Raw genomic sequence first — 22309 nt, 5'->3', positions numbered from 1 at the left:
GATAAGGTTATGTGATTTGGTACTTGGAATGCCATGAGTCCTTACAAAACAGAAGAAGCAAAAGAACTTGCTACACAGAATAGACTTTGTGGGAGTACAGGAGGTTAGGTTAGATGGGAATGGCATATCACCAGTAGGAGATTACTTGTACTATGGGGAAGGAAACAATCACCAATTAGGAACAGGACCCCTTATTCATAATAGAATAAAATCAGCAGTAAAAAAGGTCGAATTTATCAGTGACAGGTTATCGTATTTAGTACTTAAGGGTAAATAGTGCGATATCATAGTTATACATGCTCACACCAATACAAAAGAGAAAGACGATCATATAAACATAGCTTCTATGAGGAACTGGAACACACTTTTGATCAGTTAGCTAGATATCACATGACAATTTTATTGGGGGATTTCAATGCTAAAGTAAGACAAGAGGATATTTTGAAATTGAATATTGGAAAAAAGAGCTTACATGTAACTAGTAATAATAATGGAGTTAGGTTAGTCAAATTCAATTGTGAAAAGTACAACATTCCCGCATTAGGCTTCTCCAAATGTATTGACACACATAGTTACACAATGCAGAACTGCATACACCTTGTATTCTTCACTTAACATAATTAGGAACATTAAATTCAGATGTTCGAGATGGGCAGGGCATGTAGTATGTATGGGTGAATCCAGAAATGTTAGTTGGAAGATCTGGGGAAAAAAGACCTTTGAAGAGGCCAAAACGTAGATGAGAGGAAAACATTAAAATGGATTTGAGAGAGATGGGATATGATGCTAGGGACTGAATTAATCTTGCACAAGATAGGAACTGGCGGACTTATGTAAGGGCGGCAATGAACCCCTGGGTTCTTTAAAAGCCATTTGTAAGTAAGGGGAGAAATTATTTTTGTATTTTGTATTTATTTATTTAACCTGGTAGAGATAAGGCCGTCAGGCCTTCTCTGCCCCTCTACCAGGGGATTACAACTATAACATGAACAATAAGAAATTATGCGAGGAAAATAAAATTCTGAAAAACATGTCCTAAAAATCTTGGGAGATTAAGAGTGGAGAATTACTCGATGGAGGAAATTATGTAAGTAAACATGGTGTAAGTTATTGTTTAATTGTACTTGTGAGAAGCAGAAGCAACACTGTTAGTTTACAAACATCAATGCAAGCAGTTTATGACCCGAACAGAATACAGGTCTATTATAGGAGAACACAACACAAAAATAGAAACTGAATCAGTCATACATTAATGGTGATATTAATTAAGAGACATTTAGTGAAAATGCAGCCCTGTTCGATTCAAAACACACTTGTAAACAAAAGACAACTGCAACAATGATGTCACTGAGCCTGTCTATTAGTTATTAATGACTGTGATACAGATGACTGTTGTCATGGAAAGTGCAACTAGCAAAACTAGTGACATCAAACCTCATCAGTTTGAACCTGAGAAATAATAATTTAATAATTAATAATTTATTTATTTAATCTGGCAGAGCTAAGGCCAGTAGGCCTTCTCTTCCGCCCACCCAGACTCTAATTCTAATTGAATACAATTGGTTACATAGAAAGACAGTTTTATTAACAATGAGAGTGAAAATGATTTTGAAATCATAGTAATAGATAGGGCAGGTAAAAAATCTTGGTGTAAATGTTCACACTATGGGGAAATGAATTCTGATACAGTGTGTGTACAGTTTTCTTCCTTCATCAACCTGTTTAGTAATTTATCACATATAGATCTCCCTAACTCACCCTTTATCATACATACCCTTTTGCACTAGTTGAAAGCCCACTATAGCACCTATATGCAAATCCAAGGCACAGTACGTCATATACTTGACAGAATACTAGGGTGAGTCATACTGTCCATTCCCTGCTAACCAAATATCATTCCCAGAATTCTTCATACATTCTCTTTTTCCTTTTCTGTCATTTATCTACAGATGCTTAATTACTGAAGCAGAGAACTTATTTAAAATCTGATCAAATACTGTTCCAGAAATCATTGTCATGTTAATAGACCTACAGAAAGATCAAAATGATGTAAAAAGAATACCAGAAAGCAGCAATGCAGATGCAATAAATGTATTTCCTTCCATTGTTTGCCCTTCATGAGCTGAGACATAAAAGCATAAATATTACCATATTCACAAAAAGTTTTAACATGCAGCATTGTACCCCTCGTATAATGCTTTAGCCTACAGTTTTAATGTTATGCCTACATACAGTACAACACAAATCTCGAACAGTACTATCAGACTACTCCAATTCATGATAAAATAATCATGTAATGCCACAGTTTCATTTCTTCATTACTTGGTACATAATCATTATCTAAATTCGTCTCGTTTGTAACTGAATCACTGTAAGGCACTGAGAATGGAAATTCTGCTTAATAGTGAAACTCATTTCACACTGTATTTCTGTTCGACACACACACAGCAGGGAGTTCATCTATGTCTTCTATAGTTTTTTCTTCGTTATCTAAAATCTGTTGGACTAACTCCATTCTCTGCTTTATTTTATATTTCTCAGATCGCATCTGTTTTGTTCATGATCCATCACAACGATTTGAAGCAGTGTATAGACCCAGATTTTAGTCCAGGACTATACAGTTTTTCATCTTTCATTAATTTCATTTTTAATAATCGGGACTGGTCAAAGTCATTTTCTGTTAAATGTAACGAACATTATCTACCTCCAGGGCCAGGATTAAAATTTTTCTTTTTGCAGTATTCCCTCCATTTTCGAAACCATGTTGGTGAGGAATTACAATTAGGACATCTATGAAGGAATATTCCCAGCTGTTTTCTTATCAGGGCTGTTGGTATTATAACAATCAAAAGCACTACAAGAAGGCATATTAAATTAATACTAATTCTAACTTAATGAAATTAAACTCTCGGTAATAAAAAAATTCTGAATTAATACACTCACACACGTGCATATGGTAAACAAGCAATAATGATAGCCATAGACTATTAGCTCAATGATGTCACACAAACATTTTTATAGCTGATTGCAAAAGAACGTGGTGGAAGAAGAAAGAAATGGAGTCATTTTGAATATATTTAACAGGAAACTTTCATTTAATAATAGGATGTTATTTTGTGTCATGTTCCTCTTTAAGGGAACTCTTGCATAGCAATTATTAGGTGTGGAGAAAAGAAGTACTACTCCTTTGATGCCAAACCTGAAACTGTTGAAGTTTTATTAAATTAAATATTTTTGAGTAAAGAATTCTTGAGAATTACTACTCTGTGCTGTATTATTATTTTTCATTATAATTAGAACTGGCATACAAATTTTTAAAATTATATTATAAGCCAATGTACATAGGTACATCATTTTTAAAAAGTGCATATGATACACAATTTATTCCATGAGGTGGTACATTTTTTGTAATTTAATATTGTTCAGTTTTTTAATTCACGTTGATTAAATCATAACCAAAGAAAATTAATCACTACAATAACATTTTTATAAGAAAGGGATACGTGTATAATAGTGTGAAAGTGGTCTCAGTAAAATTTACAAAACTGTGTTCTTCGATCTGTGTAATTACAAATGAAATTCTGTTCAATTTACAATATTTTAGTGTATTATATCATACTTCCATACTATTTACAATGTTCACTGCAACATCAACACTATACACTTTTTCAATTCAATCACTGTTTAATTGTGAGTCTTTGATATCTTTCAGTAATTGCAATTACATTTTCTTACAGAAATGTGTAATTTGTAATAAAATTATATTCTACAGACGACAAGAATAGAATGAAAAGCTATGTATAAGTAAAAACATTAACTGTAAAGTCTTCCAGTAGCCCCACCAGAAATAGGTTTACATTACACCATATGAATGTGTGCATATTTTCAACGTTCACAAAATTAACAAAAGAATATACAGCCTTTGAAAAACAATTTAACTTGTTTCACATATATGTCCATCAATAAACAATAGTAACACAAAAAGGAAAGTCTTACTGTTCTATATGAGACTGTCTTTCATATAAAAATAATATGAAAGCCTATTTATCACTTTTACACTGTATTTCACAGATGCCAAATCCTAAATGAGCCTTAAAATGTATAATAGCACCTCTTACAAACCTCCAGTAGAACTCGTAGGGCCGTATTCATAGACATTTTTAGCACAGGTTTTCGGTGGATTATCAGCGTTTTTCGTATTCTTAAACCAGTGTTAGCGATAGGATATGATTTGAATTCTGTACTAGTAACCAGTGGATAGCCGGGGCTAGTTTAGTACGCTCGTAGCGCGTGCTGCAAAATGTCTATGAATACCACCCTTAATTTCCTATCGTTAGTTAGCCTACATCTGCTTATTCAGACTTGCCTATACGTCACTGTCTAAATCACGAATCTTAAAAGGCTCACGTAGACTGTGTGTCATTACTCTGACCATCTCCTTTTGCTGCGACTAACAGGGCTTCTATGAGTGTCTGAACGGAACTGTTGTTAGTATCACCACCCGCTCCTCCATCATCCGTCAACATAATGCTTATCACTTTAGAAGGCTCCTCATCTTCTTCATTAACATACTGCACAGTTGCACTATCACCTTCTCCTGCAGATGCAATGGCATCTTGTACTTCTACCACCTGTTCTTGGATATCTGTTGAACAATCCATCACTGTAGCAGCTTCTGAGTCACTTAAACCAGATTCTGGGAAGTCCTGTGTCTCGATGACAATAGACTGTTGATCTTGTGGTTCTTCAGCTTCTACAATCTGAAGCACATTGTGAGAACTTACAACATGAAGCAGGTTTGGTGCGAGTTGTCGCAACCTTGGCTGTACTTGTGAAATAGCCTGCAAATTACTGCTTTCTGTTGTAGAACCATCAAACTGAATTACAACTGCTTCTATACCACCTCCCTCAGCCTGGTTGACTACTCTGGTGTAAGATGGAACATTTCCCGTTATTTTGGGTCTTCCTATTTTCATCAAATTCGATAAATTTAAATTTTTAACGCTGATTAACTTTATTCCCTCCTGTTTCGAAATGTTATTAACAAATGGTAATGTAACATCGGAGTTGATCACGTCTTCCACCACATTATCCTTGTTCTCCACAGACTTGACAGCAGTGGTGGCTGCAGCACAGTCTTGACTAGGATCATCGACAGCGGCTTCATCTTCCACAAGTAATGTTTTGGTTAAGGTTCTCAAACGATCTTCACCTTCGTCTTCTTCTCCTATTCTTTCAATATTATTTTCATCTAAGTCCAAACCTCCAGGAACTGGATGGATGAACCTTACATGATTTTCCCAGTACTCACGCTTTCCAAATTTGAAACCGCACACTCCACACACATAAAATAGTTTCTTATCATGATTCATAAGATGCCACCGAAGATTTTTCTTATCTCCAAAAGCCCGCTGGCAACGGCAACACTTAAAAGGTTTCTGTTTATTATGCACAATACGTACATGGCGTTCAACATCACCTTTTCTTGTAAACCTTGCCTCACAAACTTCACATCCAAAGGGTTTTTCTCCAGTATGTGTTCGTAAATGCTGCCGAAATGAAGAAGGCTTCAACAGTTTATGACACTCATTACACTCAATTTTATCATCTGGGCTTAATTGACTCAATTTTTGAATTGCATCTTGACTTAGACGACCCTTTTTGTACCTGCGCTTCAATTTCAGCAAGGTTGCATCTTTATCCAACCCATCTCGATCATCCTCATAAACAACTTCTTCATCAATGTCCCCATGCACACTCACGTCCATCTGCACCTCTAATCCTTCCTCAGTATCTGACTCAGGTTCCAGATGAATCCCATCTTCGGGTAAGTTCTCTTTCTCTCCTTCTGGTAGAGATGTTACTTCTTCTTCTTGCAAACCCGTTATCTCATCTGCAGCAAGTACAGTTTCCAGTTTGATTCGTTTTACTATACAATCCACATTTGCAACTTCTTCTTCACAGGCTACAGTCATGACAGGTTCATTTTTTGAACAGATTTCTCCCACAGCCTTCGTTGTTTCTGTACCTTCTAAGAAATCAGCTTTAAATCTCTTAACAACTCTCCTATCTTTTAAATCCATAAGTCTAATGGAAGGATCCGAAAAATCCGGTTCTTGATTCTGGTTCGTATGAATTTTTTTTGGCCTACCACGTGGTCTTCTTTCTGTACACACATTAATCTTCGTATCAGGCTTTCCAGTTGCATCTACCAGTTCAGTCACCACAACCATGTGCTCCTTTACTGGTTTAGAAGTAGGAGGCTCCAAATGGGTACCAATTTTAGAAAAGTAATACTCAAAATCCTCATCCAATCTTTTCTTTGCTATTTTTCTACGAAGACCATAACCTCCGTTAGATCGTTTCTGTCTGGAACTCATGGTACAGTAAGCCTGCCTGATCCTTAGCTCCCTTCACAACCTACAATCAAAGAAAGAGAGCTGATTCAATATAAGTATCGATATAAACAAGTAAACACATACTTTGAAACATTAAATTTCGCCCTACAACACATACAAATGATTGTATGTTTTTTTATGTAAAAGAAGTTATATAAAAATCATATGGCAAATTAATAAAAGTGCCGACTTGTTAACTGTTGAAATTTGAACTGTTTACAGACAACTGTTTTCATGAAAGTACAGTCCTACCCTGACAAATATGTATATCAGACACACAAAACGTTAACACTGTTTAATATATAAAAAAAGTTTTACTCGTGTTTCATTTGTTAATGAATTGAAAATATAATCAAAATACGAAACAAATTACAATGAGATTCGAGACACAAAAATCTAGATAATTCTCGAAAGGAAAGGGAATTCAGGATATTGGGTAAAAAAAAAAGTTGCATTGATTTCAAAATATTCCTAACCATACATTATCCTGAATTATTCGAAATATGCCTATGTACTGTATATAAAACACGTCGGAAAAGAGTAGTGAAGTCCAGTTACTGGAGTACACAGTCCACTAGATGTTCTATCAACATTCAACAATGTAATCTGTAAACATTATGAACAAAAATTTGAATCAACTCCCTTTCTCCTGCGGTTGATAAGTTATGTTCTTCTACCATGTATTAGGGAACAACTCTAAATACTAATACAATCTATAATAATAAAATCACATCATAAATAATGTTCTGTAACCACTTGCTTATAATTACAACTGGTATGTATTATGATGATATTGTTGCACCAGCCAAATTTTTATTACAAGAATGAAATAATTAACAACACATAAAACACTGAAGTGATAATTTATTTGATAGGTATTTATGATTCTATATTTTCAAGTTTAAAGGAATGGATAAATGATAAACTACTGGTACAATCTACGAAATATACTAAATAATAATTTGGACACAAGCGCAATCAATATATTGGAAACATGGTTCATCAATCCCCTAACTCGAAGCATGTAAGAAATAAATTATGTATGTAACGATGCCGATCTTCTCCAAGATGTATATTTTCAAAACATAACTACATTATGAGTACATGATTAAAAGAGAAATAAATTGCATCAATTTAACATACATCATATCAGTAGGCCTACTCTTTAGACTGGCAAAAAAAATAATAAAATCTGCTCCATCAACAGACTCTAATAACGACAATTAGAGAGATCAATAATATTATCGATGATGGTGTCATCATAACATACCAACAAAATAATAAGCCATTTAAGATACTGAAAAACACACGAAAATTAAAAAATTATGTTCACACTATGCCAATTTTTCTCAATTAATCCCCCCCTCCCTTTTGATTATAATAATAAGTGAAAAAACTATTACGTTCATAGATTTCATATTAATTTTAATTTTCAGAAACTGATTCGAAAAGAACAATTTACTAGCTGCTCAAGAAATTAAATATGCCTACTGCTACGAAGCATCAAAATTCTAGTGCCCTATTACAGTAAACCTTCAATTATTATTGTTAATTTGCTGTACAAAACTGAGGCGATTATTGATATGACAATAATTGAATCATTTAAACTCATTATAGCAACTATTCATTCATTCATAAAATCTTGCCACATATAAACGTCTTTTTTTTTTGGTTAAACTCTGAACAAAACTGTTTATTACAAGATAATCACAGTGATTTAATTTATTAAAACATTATTACTCTTCCATGTGGAAATGAAATCTGGACTTCAAAACGAAGCAAATCAATAATTACAACAGCAGAAATATCATCTAAGAAAAGAGCTATATACACATGGCAGGATCACAACACTATGAAGATAACTGCAAAAAACTAAAAACCGAATCCATATTGAAAACAAATGTAGAAATACAGACATAACTGTACCCAACAAAATACGCATGGAGAACAGACAGAAGCACAATTCCATATTTAATTCTCAAATATGTGCCATAGGATAGAAGAAGTCAAAGGCCTCTAAAAAGACTTCTGAATGACAGGCCAAAACAGGTCACATGGCCCTACTCCATAACAGTATGATGATGATGATGATGATGATGATGATGATGATGATGATGATGATGATGATGATGCAGAAGAAGAAGACGACGATAATGATGGTGAAAAAAATTGATGAATTCATCACATCTCATATATAAAACTTCAACACAAAAAATGTAATAAATGTTGTAACATTAAATCAACACCAAAATGCTTGCTTGCCGAGAAATTAAAATTAACAGCTGACACTCTCTTAAATGTCTAAGTCATTAGTACAAGGGACCTAGAACATTCGGGAAAGTGTCTAAATGCTCGAGTTAGTGCAAATCTTAATTAACAAGGAGAAATATACTGGTATATGATCCAGCAAAAACGATTTCTAAAATTTTGATGATAATCAAATTTAACTGTATTAAATATCGAACAACTTTTCGCATAAACAATGAATAACTGAATCTCCACTGCATATTATACTTCACATCATCACTTGTGTTGGGCCTTGGCATCTTCAACAGTCCTCTTCCAAGAATCCTGTTCCTGAGTTTTCCATCTCCAATTTCGAATACCTATTTTGTTCAAATCAACCGTTATACCAACTAACCATCTCAATTTTGGTTGTGCAGGTTTTCGTTGGCCCCACATCTCACTGAACAAGAGTCTTGGGAATATCTCTTTTGTTCATCCTCACTGTGTCCCAACCATCTTAAGTATTAATTTCTTTAATCTGACAGAATTAAGGCCATATGGCCTACTCTTCCATTCTACCAGATAGCACATTGAAATACAAAAAATACAAACACTGACAAAAATAATACAAATTAAATTAAAGCTTTATACAGAGTCGACAGGATCAAAGAACATTATCGAGCACTAAAGCTAATACAAGAAAAAAATAGTTAAAATAACAGTAATAGCAATGAGATGATGATGATGATGATGATGATGATGAGGGTAAAATTGAAAACAGCATAGTTACAGTATTTATCATATGTTATGGATTAAGCCAAAGTTGCAAAACCTGACAGGTGTTTAACAAGCAATTTCATGAACTATAATGTGATTAATTTAAATTTGAATTTTGATATTGTCCGACAATCTCTGGCAAGGTCAGGGAGAGAATTCCAGAGGTGTAGAATCGATATGCTGAAAGATGATGAGCAGAAGAATGTTCTGTGCAGAGGAATAGAGAGAAATACATGTTCCGAGTTCAAGGTAGTGAAAGGTAAACAAAATGAGATGCTAGGTAAGAAGGTGTGGATGATTTTAAATAGTTATAAGAGGGAGTTGAAGAGTCTTCTTTCTATAAGTGGATTCCAAGACAACAGTTCTAGTGACGGTGTTACATGATCAAATTGTCTAATGTTACACGAAACGAACGCAAATATTGTGAACATGCTGTAGTCTGTAAATAAAACGAGATGCTAGGTAAGAAGATGTGGAGGTGTGGAAGATTTTAAACAGTAATAAGAGGGAATTTAAGAGCCTTCTTTCTATAAGTGGATTCCAAGACATCAGTTCTAGTGATGGTGTTACATGATCAAAATTTCTAATGTTACAAACGAAACAAACGCAGATATTGTAAACACGCTGTAGTCTGTGAGCAAGATCAATATTTAGATTCGTGAATAGAGAATCGAATAATTGAAGTGGAACATCACTAAAGTTTGAATGAGATTCTTTTTGAAGCTAAGAGGTAATGGGGAATTTATGGCAGCAACTAGACCTATATTATATTCATTACACATATAATATTATAGTACAACTCATTATTATAGCTCCTTTTCCATATGCCATTTTCTTCCACTTTGAACATAGTCTAAGTTCTGCATATACATATGAGTACATTCAAGAGAAACATTCGTCATTATTACGAAACAACATGTCTTCTTCAAGTTCAACCATCGCTTCTCACGATCACTGAGCAAGAAAGGATATAGTTGCATGTTAAATATTTTAAGATTGCCTCAAGAATTTGTATAACACAGCATTTTTACTTCAAATAATGCCATTACATTATCTCAAACAGAGTGTCAAAAAATCTTTCAGAATAAATGTTTATTATTTTCAAACATATTTGTAGAAATATTCTCAAGAGAATCTTCTGCAGGTCTAAACTAAGTTGTGTTGAAATGAGTTCAGAAAAATTAAATTATGTAAAAGATTAAACTGGGATAGGCAATTGCAAATGTACGAATGTAGCCTCACATCTATGTCCCTTTTGAAAGTAGCATGAAAAATAAACAGAGTACAGACAAGACACAGGTCGGTATAGTTTGACTATGATGCAAGTTCCTTTCTGTGGTACAGTTAATCGGGAGAATTACTAACAAGACAACAGAACTATCTAATTTTATATGGTTTACCTAATTCACAGATTTTTTTTCCGCATCCTTTCTCGTCTGCAATAGTTCTTCTTCTACTACACTATTGCAACCAATTGTTGGAAAGTTACAATTTTTCAGAATAAAGAAAGACAGGCCTATATTTTTTTTCCTCAATACTATGAAAAACAAAAAATCTTATAATACCAGTTAAACTTTTAGCAAACCAGCAAAATCTTTGTTTACTGAATATCTTCACATAGACATTCATACAGTTCTGAGCTACATTTTGCTGCAATGAAGTTTTACCGAAGTACTAAAACATATGAAGGGTTCACAGAAAGAACATGCAAAGTCATTTGTCTTAAATTTTTCAGGGAAGCATTTCTTAACTTTAATACACTGCTAAAACATTATTAATTTACATATAATTTAGTTTAAGTTACCATGTCACAATGCAGGGTTTTTGCCATTCTGATTTCCCAGGAAATAAAAAGTGATTTAGCATGTTCTTTCTGTGGACCCTTCATATGTCTAATCTTACATTTAGATTTATCACCGAAGAATAATCGTGGATAAAAATTATGTACCTTATTTAGATTCAGTGTAATGAAAAATAATATGGTTTCAATATTTCTGTCTCTGACTTATTTATTATAATGTGAAGCAAAAAATTATTTTGTTAATGCATTTCAAATAAATAAGTCGGAGGCAGAAGTATTGAGGCCATATTATTTTTCATTGTCATCATCATCATCATCATCATCTTCATCACGGCATAAGTCTTGTGGCTCGTTCCGTCTTCAAGAAAACTGATCCGACCATCTCATCCTTGGCCTGCCGTCATTTCTTCTGCCTACAGGTTTATACTAATACTAATTTTCTAATTAACTGACCAGCCTCATGGTCTAGTGGTCAGAGCTTCTGGCTATAGTTCATGAGGTCCCGGGTTCGATTCCCGGTTAGAGCACAGGAATTTTTCCTTAAAGGGGATTATTCCTGTGTTCGTCCATGATCTGGAATTTAGGTTAAGTTTAGATTTAAGACCTCTCCTGGCACCACATTATCATAATCATCCTATCACATCATCGGGGTACTGTAACTCCGCCTTCCAGGTGCCCCAACCTCAGAAGTGGGTTACAACTAAGCCATGGCCAGGAGAGAAGACCAGAAATGTCGAAAAGACAACCTGGTGGCATTGGATAAAAAAAAAAAAAAAAAAAAAAAAAACATTTAGATAGTTACATATTAAATGCAGCATACTTTTCAGAGCTGTAAGTTTACTGATTGATACATGAATTCGACTTGTTAAAACTCATAATTTAAATTTAATGGTATGGTAATTCTTTACAATTGCGTTACCAAAGGAAAGTAAATATCCATATCCATATCCACCTACCGACCAAAATGCGTATATGCATGGCAGATCAAAAGCCTAAACTAATCAGACCTAACGTGTCACTGATACTCGACCTTACGAAAACTTGTTACCTATGTACAGTACAAGGAAAAAAGTAATGGCCGAATCTTGATAGCAGTCCTTCTGTATGTACACATTAAATTTCGCAAGACTGTCCACAAGTAGTATATACTGGGTAAACCGTAAGTAATGTTTCAGGGGTTATTCTTTGAGTCATTTCAAGCAAAAAAGTTTAATAGAATTTTTCTTGTTTTTGGTTCCTTTTCGGGATAAAAATTGTTTTATGTGAAACATTTCACAGTGTGTTATGAGAAAGCCATTGACTGAATTCCCAATATGCTCAGTCAATTTGAGAGAGCAGTGTATTATGTTAATAAATTATTGAAAAAAATTTATTTTTGTCCTTGAAATGTGCAGAAATTTAATCCAAACAAATGTAACTTTTAGTTCTGCAAAGGAATTTTAAAATGTTGCTTTGTTCAGATGAAATTTCTGCACATTCAAAGGATAAAACTAAAATTCTTTCAATAATTTATTAATTATTATCATAATACACTGCTTTCTTAAATTGACTGAGAATATTTGGAATTATATCAATGGCTTTCCCAAACATGCTATGAAATGTGTCCTATAAAACAATTTTTATTTCGAAAAGAAGCAAAAACAGCAAAATTCTATTACTATCATGTACCAAAGTACATTTGATATTTTCGTGCAGGAATTCTGCATTGCCATGTGGTGAAGAATAGGTAGAACAGAGAAAAATTCCTTCGGGCATCAGGATTCGAACCCAGGTTTTCAGCTCTATGTGCTGACGCTTTATCTACTAAGCCACACCGGATTCAAATTCCGATACCGGATTGAATTCTTCTCAGTTTTTTAATATCATTATGTACTTCGGTACAGTGAACCTCTATACATAGTGTTGGACATTGTGCCACTGACACATACTCTGTAAAACAGTACCTACATGAAGGTAGGCCACCAAAGGGGAACAGAGAGGTAGAACTTAAAAAATGAGAAAGATTCAATCCGGCATCGAAATTTGAATCTGGTGTGGCTTAGTATATAAAGTGTCAGCACATACAGCTGAAAACCCGAGTTCGAATCCCGGTGCCGGAGAGATTTTTTCTCGGTTCTACCCATTCTTCACCACAGAGCAAATTCTATTACTTTTTTTGTTTGAAATGTCTCGAAGAATAACCCCCTGAAATTAGTGACAGTACTTACGATTCACTCTAAATATTTGTTTACTGCACATTGCACTGCGTTGTGCTTGGAACTTACTACAATTTGGTAGCCCATCTCTGGAAATGTACCTACCAAGAAGTTTACATGCAAGGTATCCAATCCTGCCGGCTGCCACGTTCGCAGCAACTTTTCACCCTTATTCCAGTGTGAAATTTATCAATGTCTTTCATTTACAGTATGACTGACTCGACTAGAAGTAGGGTTGCTAGGTGTCCAGTTTTCACAGATCTTGGGCAAACATACTTTTGTCCTGCCTATACAGAGCTTGAAAGACTGCAATTGCAACCTTCCCACCACTGAGCTACCAGCCACAGACATGTGTAGTTCCACAAGAAATGGAAGAATAATGTCGCAAAGAACACAAATGAATCGAATGGTTTTCGCCTCAACAATATAAACGAATACAGTGCTGACAACGCGCCTGTGAATTATAGCAAGAACAATTACGTTTTTAAGTTACTTAAAAAGGAAAATCCGTTCTGAAAGAAAACTGCAACTGCCACATAATCAACAACACCATCCATTGTGACTCAAAAGATCTGATACTGAAGAGTTTGGGTTGTCAGTATCAAATGTTTAATTGCTGAAAAATGTTCTTGACTTTGTCAATATGGAGTTCAAGGGAATACTCGACACGTCCATACATGATGGTTGTCTCTGCTTCCTGCAATCAGGAGAATTATACACTGCTGGTTTACCATCAAATCATACTTTTTGTAAAAGGGTGAAGAAGACTGTTCAAGATTAATCTGGCAATTTGTAGTGCCAAATGGAGAACATGAACATTTCCTGTAGCACATCTTGCCTCTGAAACAGCTGTTAGAAAACTTGAACTTGAGATCAAAGTGAACTTTTCTGAAAGTTGCGTTGAATTTTTCAATTTTCTTCAAGAAAAAACTGTGAAAAGGACCGATATCAAACATTTTACATCTAATATAAAATCACTGTGCAGAACGACGTTCAAGACAGAGAGATTTGAAGAAAAATAAATTGTCTGGCCTTAATTAAGAATGATCACTAGGATCCAGAAATTAATAGCAAATAAAATGAATTAAAGATGAATATTGTTATAAAAATAAATTGTAATAATTAAGCACCACTGATATCAACTAGCCTATAAAATAAAATCTCAAAAGATAACCTTAAAATTAAACTTATAAATAAAAGATTTTAGTTAAAATTAGCATATGGTATATCGGGAATTTTAAAGATATGATGGAAAAGTATGATGTTATGGAAGAGAGAGGGGCCAATGTCTGATTTAAGTTTCTTTATGAGCTAGATGGGTTAATTGAGGGGATATCTAAGTGACATTAAGTCGAGGAATGTGACAAGGTTAGTGGGTCAGTTGAGGGGAATATTAAAGTGATATGAGGCCAAAGAATTGTATGACATCATAAATTTCCACCGTATCTTTAAAATTACCGGTATATCCTTAATTAAGACCTTCTGAGTGGTATAAATGAAATTGTATAATCTTCAGGGAATCTAAGAATTTGGATGATGATTTTTTAATTTGAAAATATGGTATTGATAATTGTTGTAAAAAAATTATATGCAAATTTTGGTAAAGAACCCCGAGCACCAAAAAGTAAAGTAAACCTGTTACTGGCCAATTGAAGAGAGGGAAGTTATCTTGGCACTAAGGTAGGGAATGCAAGACTCATAAGGCATTGTGTTTGGTGGAGGGAAATAATATTTTGTGAGGAGGGAGATGAGTAAGTATGGATTCAATATAGGCTATGCTGAAAACTGAAAAAATTACATAACTTATGTTAATTTGTTATTCCAGGGAATGCCTCAATTCTAAATATACATACATGGAAACACAAAAGTTGTTGTTTTCTAATGCCAGGCATTTGACAACAAAGACATTCGACCTCTTGCACTCCAATATTTTTCAAAGATATTGTCATGGTTAGCCACTGACGCACAGATTTTGAGATGTTCTGAATCCATTTCCTGATTTGAGTTGCACAATGGACAGTTAGGAGACTGATATATTCCAATTCTATGCAGATGCTTGACCAAACAGTCATGGCCTGTTGCCAATCTAGGAAACACAAAAGTGAGTGAGTATATAACAACATTTTCTTAGTAGATATTCTTATTTTTACATTAACTCTATTGACTGAAGTTATTAATAATAACACTTTAAAATTACTTTCATGTTTAAGAGGGAAATCCTGAACTGTCTTATTGATTGTTTTGACTTGTGAGATCGCATAAAGTAGACTGAATTTAAAAAAAATTTGTTTATTCCTTGGTCCTTGTGGATGAGAGGTTTGTCCAGCCCAGCAGTCATTTCTACCTTTCAATGGTAACGCAACTGTAAAGAAACCTTTTATAATGATTTAATAACCTTTTATAAGTGATTAAGTTTAAGTATACTCCATTATAGAATTTAAACATTTTAATATTCATATGACTCAGGTACTGGAGCAGGTGGTAACTTGCAAATTGTTTTCGGTGATGTCGGAAGTCAAAATCCGCCATTACACTACCTTATTACAGACCAATACTGACATCACAAAACAAAAAAATCACCAGCCTTTGCCCAAAGGTAGAAAATCCTCCACAGATTCGTATATGCAAGGCATAACAAAAGTCAAGTTTAAACTAACCTAATCTGCTACAGATTCGTAGAGACACAGCGTGAGTGTACACTAGCGTGAAACTTTGTTATGTCACCAAAGTCCCTGGTATGACTGAAGAGAGAGCTCTAAGCACTTGAAGATGTATAAGCGAAATATGTTAGTACGAAGGGAACTAACTCAGCACTAGTTTAGCCAATCTGTGTCCTGATCCAAGAGTACAAACGAAAAGGAACGACACAGAATTAATCTCAATCATCATTGAGATTAATTCTGTGTCGTTACCCTTCAATGGATCCCCTCACATTGTGGAATTTCTAGCAATGAAACTGCAAACATGCTTGCCAAAAAAGGATCTCTTATTAATCAACAACAAAAAACGATAATTAGCAAGAGATCGCTGGTTACAAGGTATATGTGACAAAGTTAGCGCGTTAGTTGTGGGGATTTCTACTGTAAGTGACGTGAGGCCGAGGAATATGTGAAAAGATTTCAATTATCTTAATTCCTTGATTTCACGTCACTTAGATATCCCCTCAACTAACCCACTAACCTTGCCACATAACTCTTAAAATTACCAAAAAAAAAACAATCCATGTGACTTACACCTCAATTAAACGACATAAAATTGAAGAATGAGTTCAAAATAAAGTATTCCATGTAAATTAGCAGTTAGATTATCTACTGGACATGACTGTCTTGCCAAGCGTCTCCATAGAATTTATATCTTCCCTTTTCCCATTCTTTGTAACCACTCTAGAGAAGAAATGCACGAACAACACCTTGAAGTCTGTGCAGAAGTTGAAAGAGAAACACAGCACACACAATATAATACTCATTTTCCTTTCAATTAGGAGCTTCTTACCTCACAACCCTTTCAACAAATTATGTAAGCCTATGAACTATGGTAATTTTTAATACATGTGTAGGCTATACTTACATGAACTTGAGCAGACATACAAGTGGAACAATATTTGCAACATTCAGCAAGTCATATGCCACGAAAATTCCCACACACAGCAAAGCTTTGCAGCATATGAGAAGAGAAATGTACCATGTCTGCTTTGATGATGGATAAATGGCTCTTGATGTAGTAGTATCATTTATGTATCTTGCAGGAATGCCTTTCATAATCTAATGTTATGAATGACAAATGTTTATGTTACACACTTCAAAATTACAACTCCGCACAGTACCGAAATCTGAAAACAAAGTTTAAAATTAAAAGTGAATTCACTATCATCGGCCGGCATTGAGTAAATCTTAAATATGCGTAATAGTAATATAACAACATATTTAACATGCAGATTTATGTCTAGAATTTCACTGTTATAAGTACCTCTTAAAAATATGAAATTACTCAGTGTGAGTCAACGTTAATGTTATGTAAAAGTACTCACATAATTTGAACAAAATAAAATCAGATATACAATAATTTTATTACAAATATCATTTCATAGATTTCATATGACCTCACAACGCATGACCGCCATCTTGCTGCATGCTTGTATTACATTATAAACATTAAATATGGCGGAATTGCGTTTTTTTTTCGTTTCGAACATTTCCTAAAATTTTCACAAATAGTGTTGAATTACAAATTCTCTCTTTTTCTTTGTTATGAGGTTGTGACATCTTACAAAAGTACATCGTTGCATGATATTCAGGAATATATTATACAAACAAGGAAGTAAAAAAAAAAGAAGATAAACGAAGTACAGCAGTGCTGCCAGATGGAGGGAAATTTCTCACATTCCGGGGAAAAACTGATGTCATGGGTGAAAACTACAACGTCTTTGGTGAAAAGGGGGGGGGGAATTGTGTTAAATAGGGAATTTCTAGCATTTTAGCAATGTCGAGTTTCATCTTGATCACAATTGATCATTTAGCAATATTTTATTTATTTTTTAGCATTTCCCAACTAGACTTCAGAATTACTGTCTTCGCGCTACGAGTTGGCGCGGGGAGTAGAGATAGGCGGGACGGGGGAACTTTACGCTACACTCTGACCTGAAAACTTCGTCCACTTACTTGGCTACAAGGGAACGGAGTCAGACATAAAAGATTCCGCATCTTCGGTGCTGTCGCTATGACTATCATCACATTTTTCAAAATTTCTGGAGTATGATCTGTCCATGATAATCGTCTGTTTATGTTCCAGCCGTGTATATTAATTCGAATCTCTCAACAAAGCCATCAGCCCCACCGCCCCCATCCTCATGGACAACAATGAGTGTTCTGGACACATTTACGGTAGTCAAAACTCCCGTAACATTTTTATCGTGCCAGAACTAGGGAAACGTTAAATTGGTAGGCCTATCTATTCGCATTTAGTCCAGATATAAAATCGGTTTTTCCATTTTCCTAAGCTTTCTTATTTGCTGTAGATATCTTCACGTATTCTAATTTACAGTGTTTTCCTCAATTTTTTTTGCTGCACACTTCTTCCACCTGAAATCCTTTTTCTTCAGTATTCGTCTTAATGTTGTCTTTCATTTCAAATCAATTTTCTCTTGTAAAAGGGTAGACGTTTGTTGCAGCTTGGTACTATTTTTTTACTTATTATTTAACGACACTGTAATAACTACTAGCTTCTTCAGTGTCGATTGAATTGATGATGGCGAGATGGTATTTGACGAAATGAAACCAAGGATTCGCCATAGATTACCTGACATTCGCCTTCCGCTTGGGAAAACCTCGGAAAAAACCCAACCAGGTAGTCAGCGCAAACGGGAATCGAACTCACTCCTGAGCACAACTGCAGATCAGTAGGCAAACGCGCTACCTCCTGAGCTACGCCGGTGGCCCTCTTTCTTTCTCAAATAAAAATTCTCAATTATATCTTTTTTGTCAATCTCCCGTCGAAGTCATCTACATTTGCGTTTCGGTAGTCTGGACGTTTACATTTTTTTTCTCCCTCAGGTGTCGACAACGCACTTTCTTCTATGCAGTCTTTCATTTCATTCCTTATACGCTGTATTGTTCTTGTGGATAGATTAGAGTACTTTTCTACCTTTGCTGTAGGTTTCGTAAGAGGAATGCAAAGGCACTGTTGTTCTTTTCTTCATCACAGAATTATTTTGCACTTCTAATAATATTCCTTTCTTCGCTATAGATTGTCAATCCTTGTTTCCTCTTTGTCGACATATTTACAATAAACAAAAAACTGCTATAAACCTAAATAACAGTATATAATAACATAAATTCTATTAACTATATTATTATAAACACTATTAACACGAAAAGCAAAGGATAACTAAAGCAATACAAGATTTGTGGTATACTGAAAACAATAGTCTTGTTAAAACTAATAAAACACTACAGTAAAAACCCCACTATTATTTTCACAAAATCGCAAAGATTCATAGACACGTGCAGTAGATGTTTGTGAAACAGGAATGTTGCAGTGAACAGCGCGGTGCGCACGCGCGACTGTTTCCCCTCCGCCCCGTCTAAGTACTTCAGCCGCCTTCTCCTGGCGTGACAACAGTAGTATCAATATTGAACCACAGTCTACTATACACAGTCACGAAGGTTGAGTTTTGAGGGTGCTAGAAACAATAGACTGTGACGGTACTACTTTGCATTGCCTGTAATGAGGCGATATTAGCGATCCTAGTGGTAAGCAACTACCTAATGTTTGCATATTTACTACGTATTGAGCTCGCAACTGTATATATACTAGACTGTGATTGAACATTGTGTGATCTACATAAAGATTAATTTTTGGTCCTACAGAATGTATCTGTTTTGGTAACAATGATTATTAGAGGAGAAAAAATCGCCCTGGCGCCGGGATCGAACCCGGGTTCTTGGTTTTTTATGTACCAAATGCTCTAACCATTGAGCTACGCTGAAGTTCAATTCATAGCACCGGATCGAATCCCCCTCCTCTAGTAGTGTTTTTCCCTTTGTGGGCTGACTCCAAGTTCGACATATATGTTAAGTCGACTGTCATTATACAAGGAGCGCACTCAATTGAGAGACTTGGTGGCCGGGATTCCACAGTAATATGGACTGTTGGGCGAAGAATCTACGTAAAGATTAATTTTTGGTCCTACAGAATATATCTGTTATGGTAACAATGATTGTTACCAAGGGTCCGGGTTCGATTCCTGGCGAAAGAGCGGATATAAGGCAGTCAGAGTGCGGTATCACCTCATTCTAGTGCAGAGGGCTAGAATGTCGGCGGAATTGTGGTTTAAACCCTTCCCCTTTTTTTCTCGAAAATCAGAAAGTGTTCGCGATTGCCATTTTGATGCTATCGTGTAAGAAGATCTTGAAAACATGGAGCTCTATCTCCATAGTTCCTGTACTCCCTCATGGAGTGCAAGGGGACATACAAAATGTTTCTATACAGAATTCATATTTTTCTCTTCTTATTGTTCTTCCATTATAAGTTCTTTCCATCACTGGAAAATTTACCTTAAATAAACATGTTAACATGTTAAGAATCTATAAAAAAACAAACTTGAAAATTCGCCATCTACAAGCTGTATAAGCATGTAAGAAATTTCAAAAGTTGAAATCCACTTAGGCCTACAAATATAAGAAAATTATTAAGAAATTCTGATCTTTTACAACTCCTTCCATTAAAATCCACATTACACCAATAAAAATGCCAAAGTACGACTCATGTCAATTACAGGACTTATTGTCAACATCCACCATGGTTTATGCAGTGTTTTTCTTCTTCTTCTATCTTTTATTTGGTTGATATATCGGTTATTTAGCATTGCTGGGATTCGCCATAGATTACCTAACATTTGCCTTACGGTTGGGGAAACCTCGGAAAAAATCCAACCAGATAATCAGCCCAATCAGGAATCGAACCTACACCTGAGCGCAACTCCAGATCAGCAGGCAAGCGCCTTAGCTGATCGGGTTATGCCAGTAACTGAGTTTCTTCTTGTTAATATGGTATTTCCTTTATGCAAATCATTGGATAATGTTTGCATTTGCAATTATAATTTCAGTCCTTACTACTGAAAAGTACTTCCAACACAACTTTAATTTTGTGAAAAATATTAACACAAAGACTGGCAGCATGCTGCATCAGATATCCTGAGACAATGTATGATGCAGTATGCTGCCGGCCTTAGAAGTACAGTCGAAAGCGTATATAGCGACATTGCTTTTCACGACGTATTGGCTGTAACAGCAAAACCTGTCCCGTCTGAATCCTATATAAACACTGCAGGTATTTAAAAAATCGCTTATTACAAATCATCGTATAAAACGACGTATTTTTATCACATTTTCGGAGAAATTTATCGGGTGTAATGTACAATGTTGATTTTTGTTTGTTACTTATTTGGGGATTATTGACAACAATGTAACGCTTATTTTCAAACCCTTGCTTTCAGTTAGATTATAGATTTCAAATCAGTATGTCTGTTAAACAGTCAAGGCAAGCATCGCTGGGAAAATGTCGCAAAAGAAAAGATAGCCAACTGGCTGTAAATTCATCCCAAATACCTTCGTTTCTTGTATACCCAACGGATAATTTTCTCAGACAATAATGACTTTAATGACAAAACCCAGTGGTACCACTGTCATTTTGCATCATGCAAGACAGCAAATCACTTTCTATCTATCTACTGTAAGTACCAAAAAGCGTATAGCCTATACTTGTATAAAGCATACCAAAAGCTGAACAAACCAAACCTAACCTGTCACTGATCCTCAATCTTAAGAATACTCGCGCCTTGTAACCTTCACACAAAGCAGGTTCTTCTTAGATAGCCACTCGTCTGTTCACCTTTAAATTTCAGTGTCTTATCTGAGGTCATATTGTAAAACAAGCCAGTTTCATCTGCGTTGAATATATCATCTGTGTTCAAAAAGAGACTATTTTCTCTCTATTCTTCCAAATTGTAGAAATCGTTTAGTGTGATATACCCAATTTCTTCGCGATCCTGACATTTGTTTCCCTATTTTCTAATTGCCATATTATGTGTGACTTTTCATTAACAATGGAAGTGTGCAGCCTAAAATTTACAGACTGAAATTAAAAAAAAAAAAAAAAACAGTTTGTGTGACTATCGCTATAATGACCGTGAACTGGCGGTCCCTTCAGAGTCGTTATAACTGGTTTTGACTGTATTACAAATGTCCCTGAACAGTTTAGCCTAACAAGTGACTAGGCCTATAACTTCATAGGTGACTTCTCCTTCAACTACACTGACTCTCTGTTTATTTCAAGTTTTAAGATATGTTACCACCAAATCTACATAATGACAGATATGGAATTTATTGAAATATCATGTACAGTTTACCATTAAA

The 22309-nt window shown here is 35.0% G+C and overlaps 1 protein-coding gene across 5 annotated transcripts in view; it reads right to left on the bottom strand.

Moving 5' to 3' along the window:
• LOC138692705 (proton-coupled zinc antiporter SLC30A5-like) overlaps positions 1 to 17571 on the bottom strand; it is a 50200-nt gene extending 32629 nt beyond the window's left edge. For 2 of the 5 annotated variants that reach the window (XM_069815851.1, XM_069815853.1), the window contains exons 1-2: positions 17425 to 17571; positions 16965 to 17226 (exon numbers count right to left, since the gene is read on the bottom strand). In XM_069815851.1, coding sequence (XP_069671952.1) covers positions 16965 to 17155 — 191 coding nt within the window. In that variant the 5' untranslated portion in view covers positions 17156 to 17226; positions 17425 to 17571. Of the gene's footprint in view, positions 1 to 3267; positions 6421 to 15250; positions 15484 to 16964; positions 17227 to 17363 lie in introns of those variants that run through there. The other 3 variants (XM_069815855.1, XM_069815852.1, XM_069815854.1) reach the window with 3 other exon arrangements.
• Positions 17572 to 22309: the final 4738 nt, after the last annotated feature.

This window comes from Periplaneta americana, chromosome 17 (assembly GCF_040183065.1).
Source record: "Periplaneta americana isolate PAMFEO1 chromosome 17, P.americana_PAMFEO1_priV1, whole genome shotgun sequence".
Taxonomy (NCBI): domain Eukaryota; kingdom Metazoa; phylum Arthropoda; class Insecta; order Blattodea; family Blattidae; genus Periplaneta; species Periplaneta americana.
Note: the sequence above shows the minus strand (reverse complement) of the source record. Positions and strands in the feature narration are given on the sequence as shown.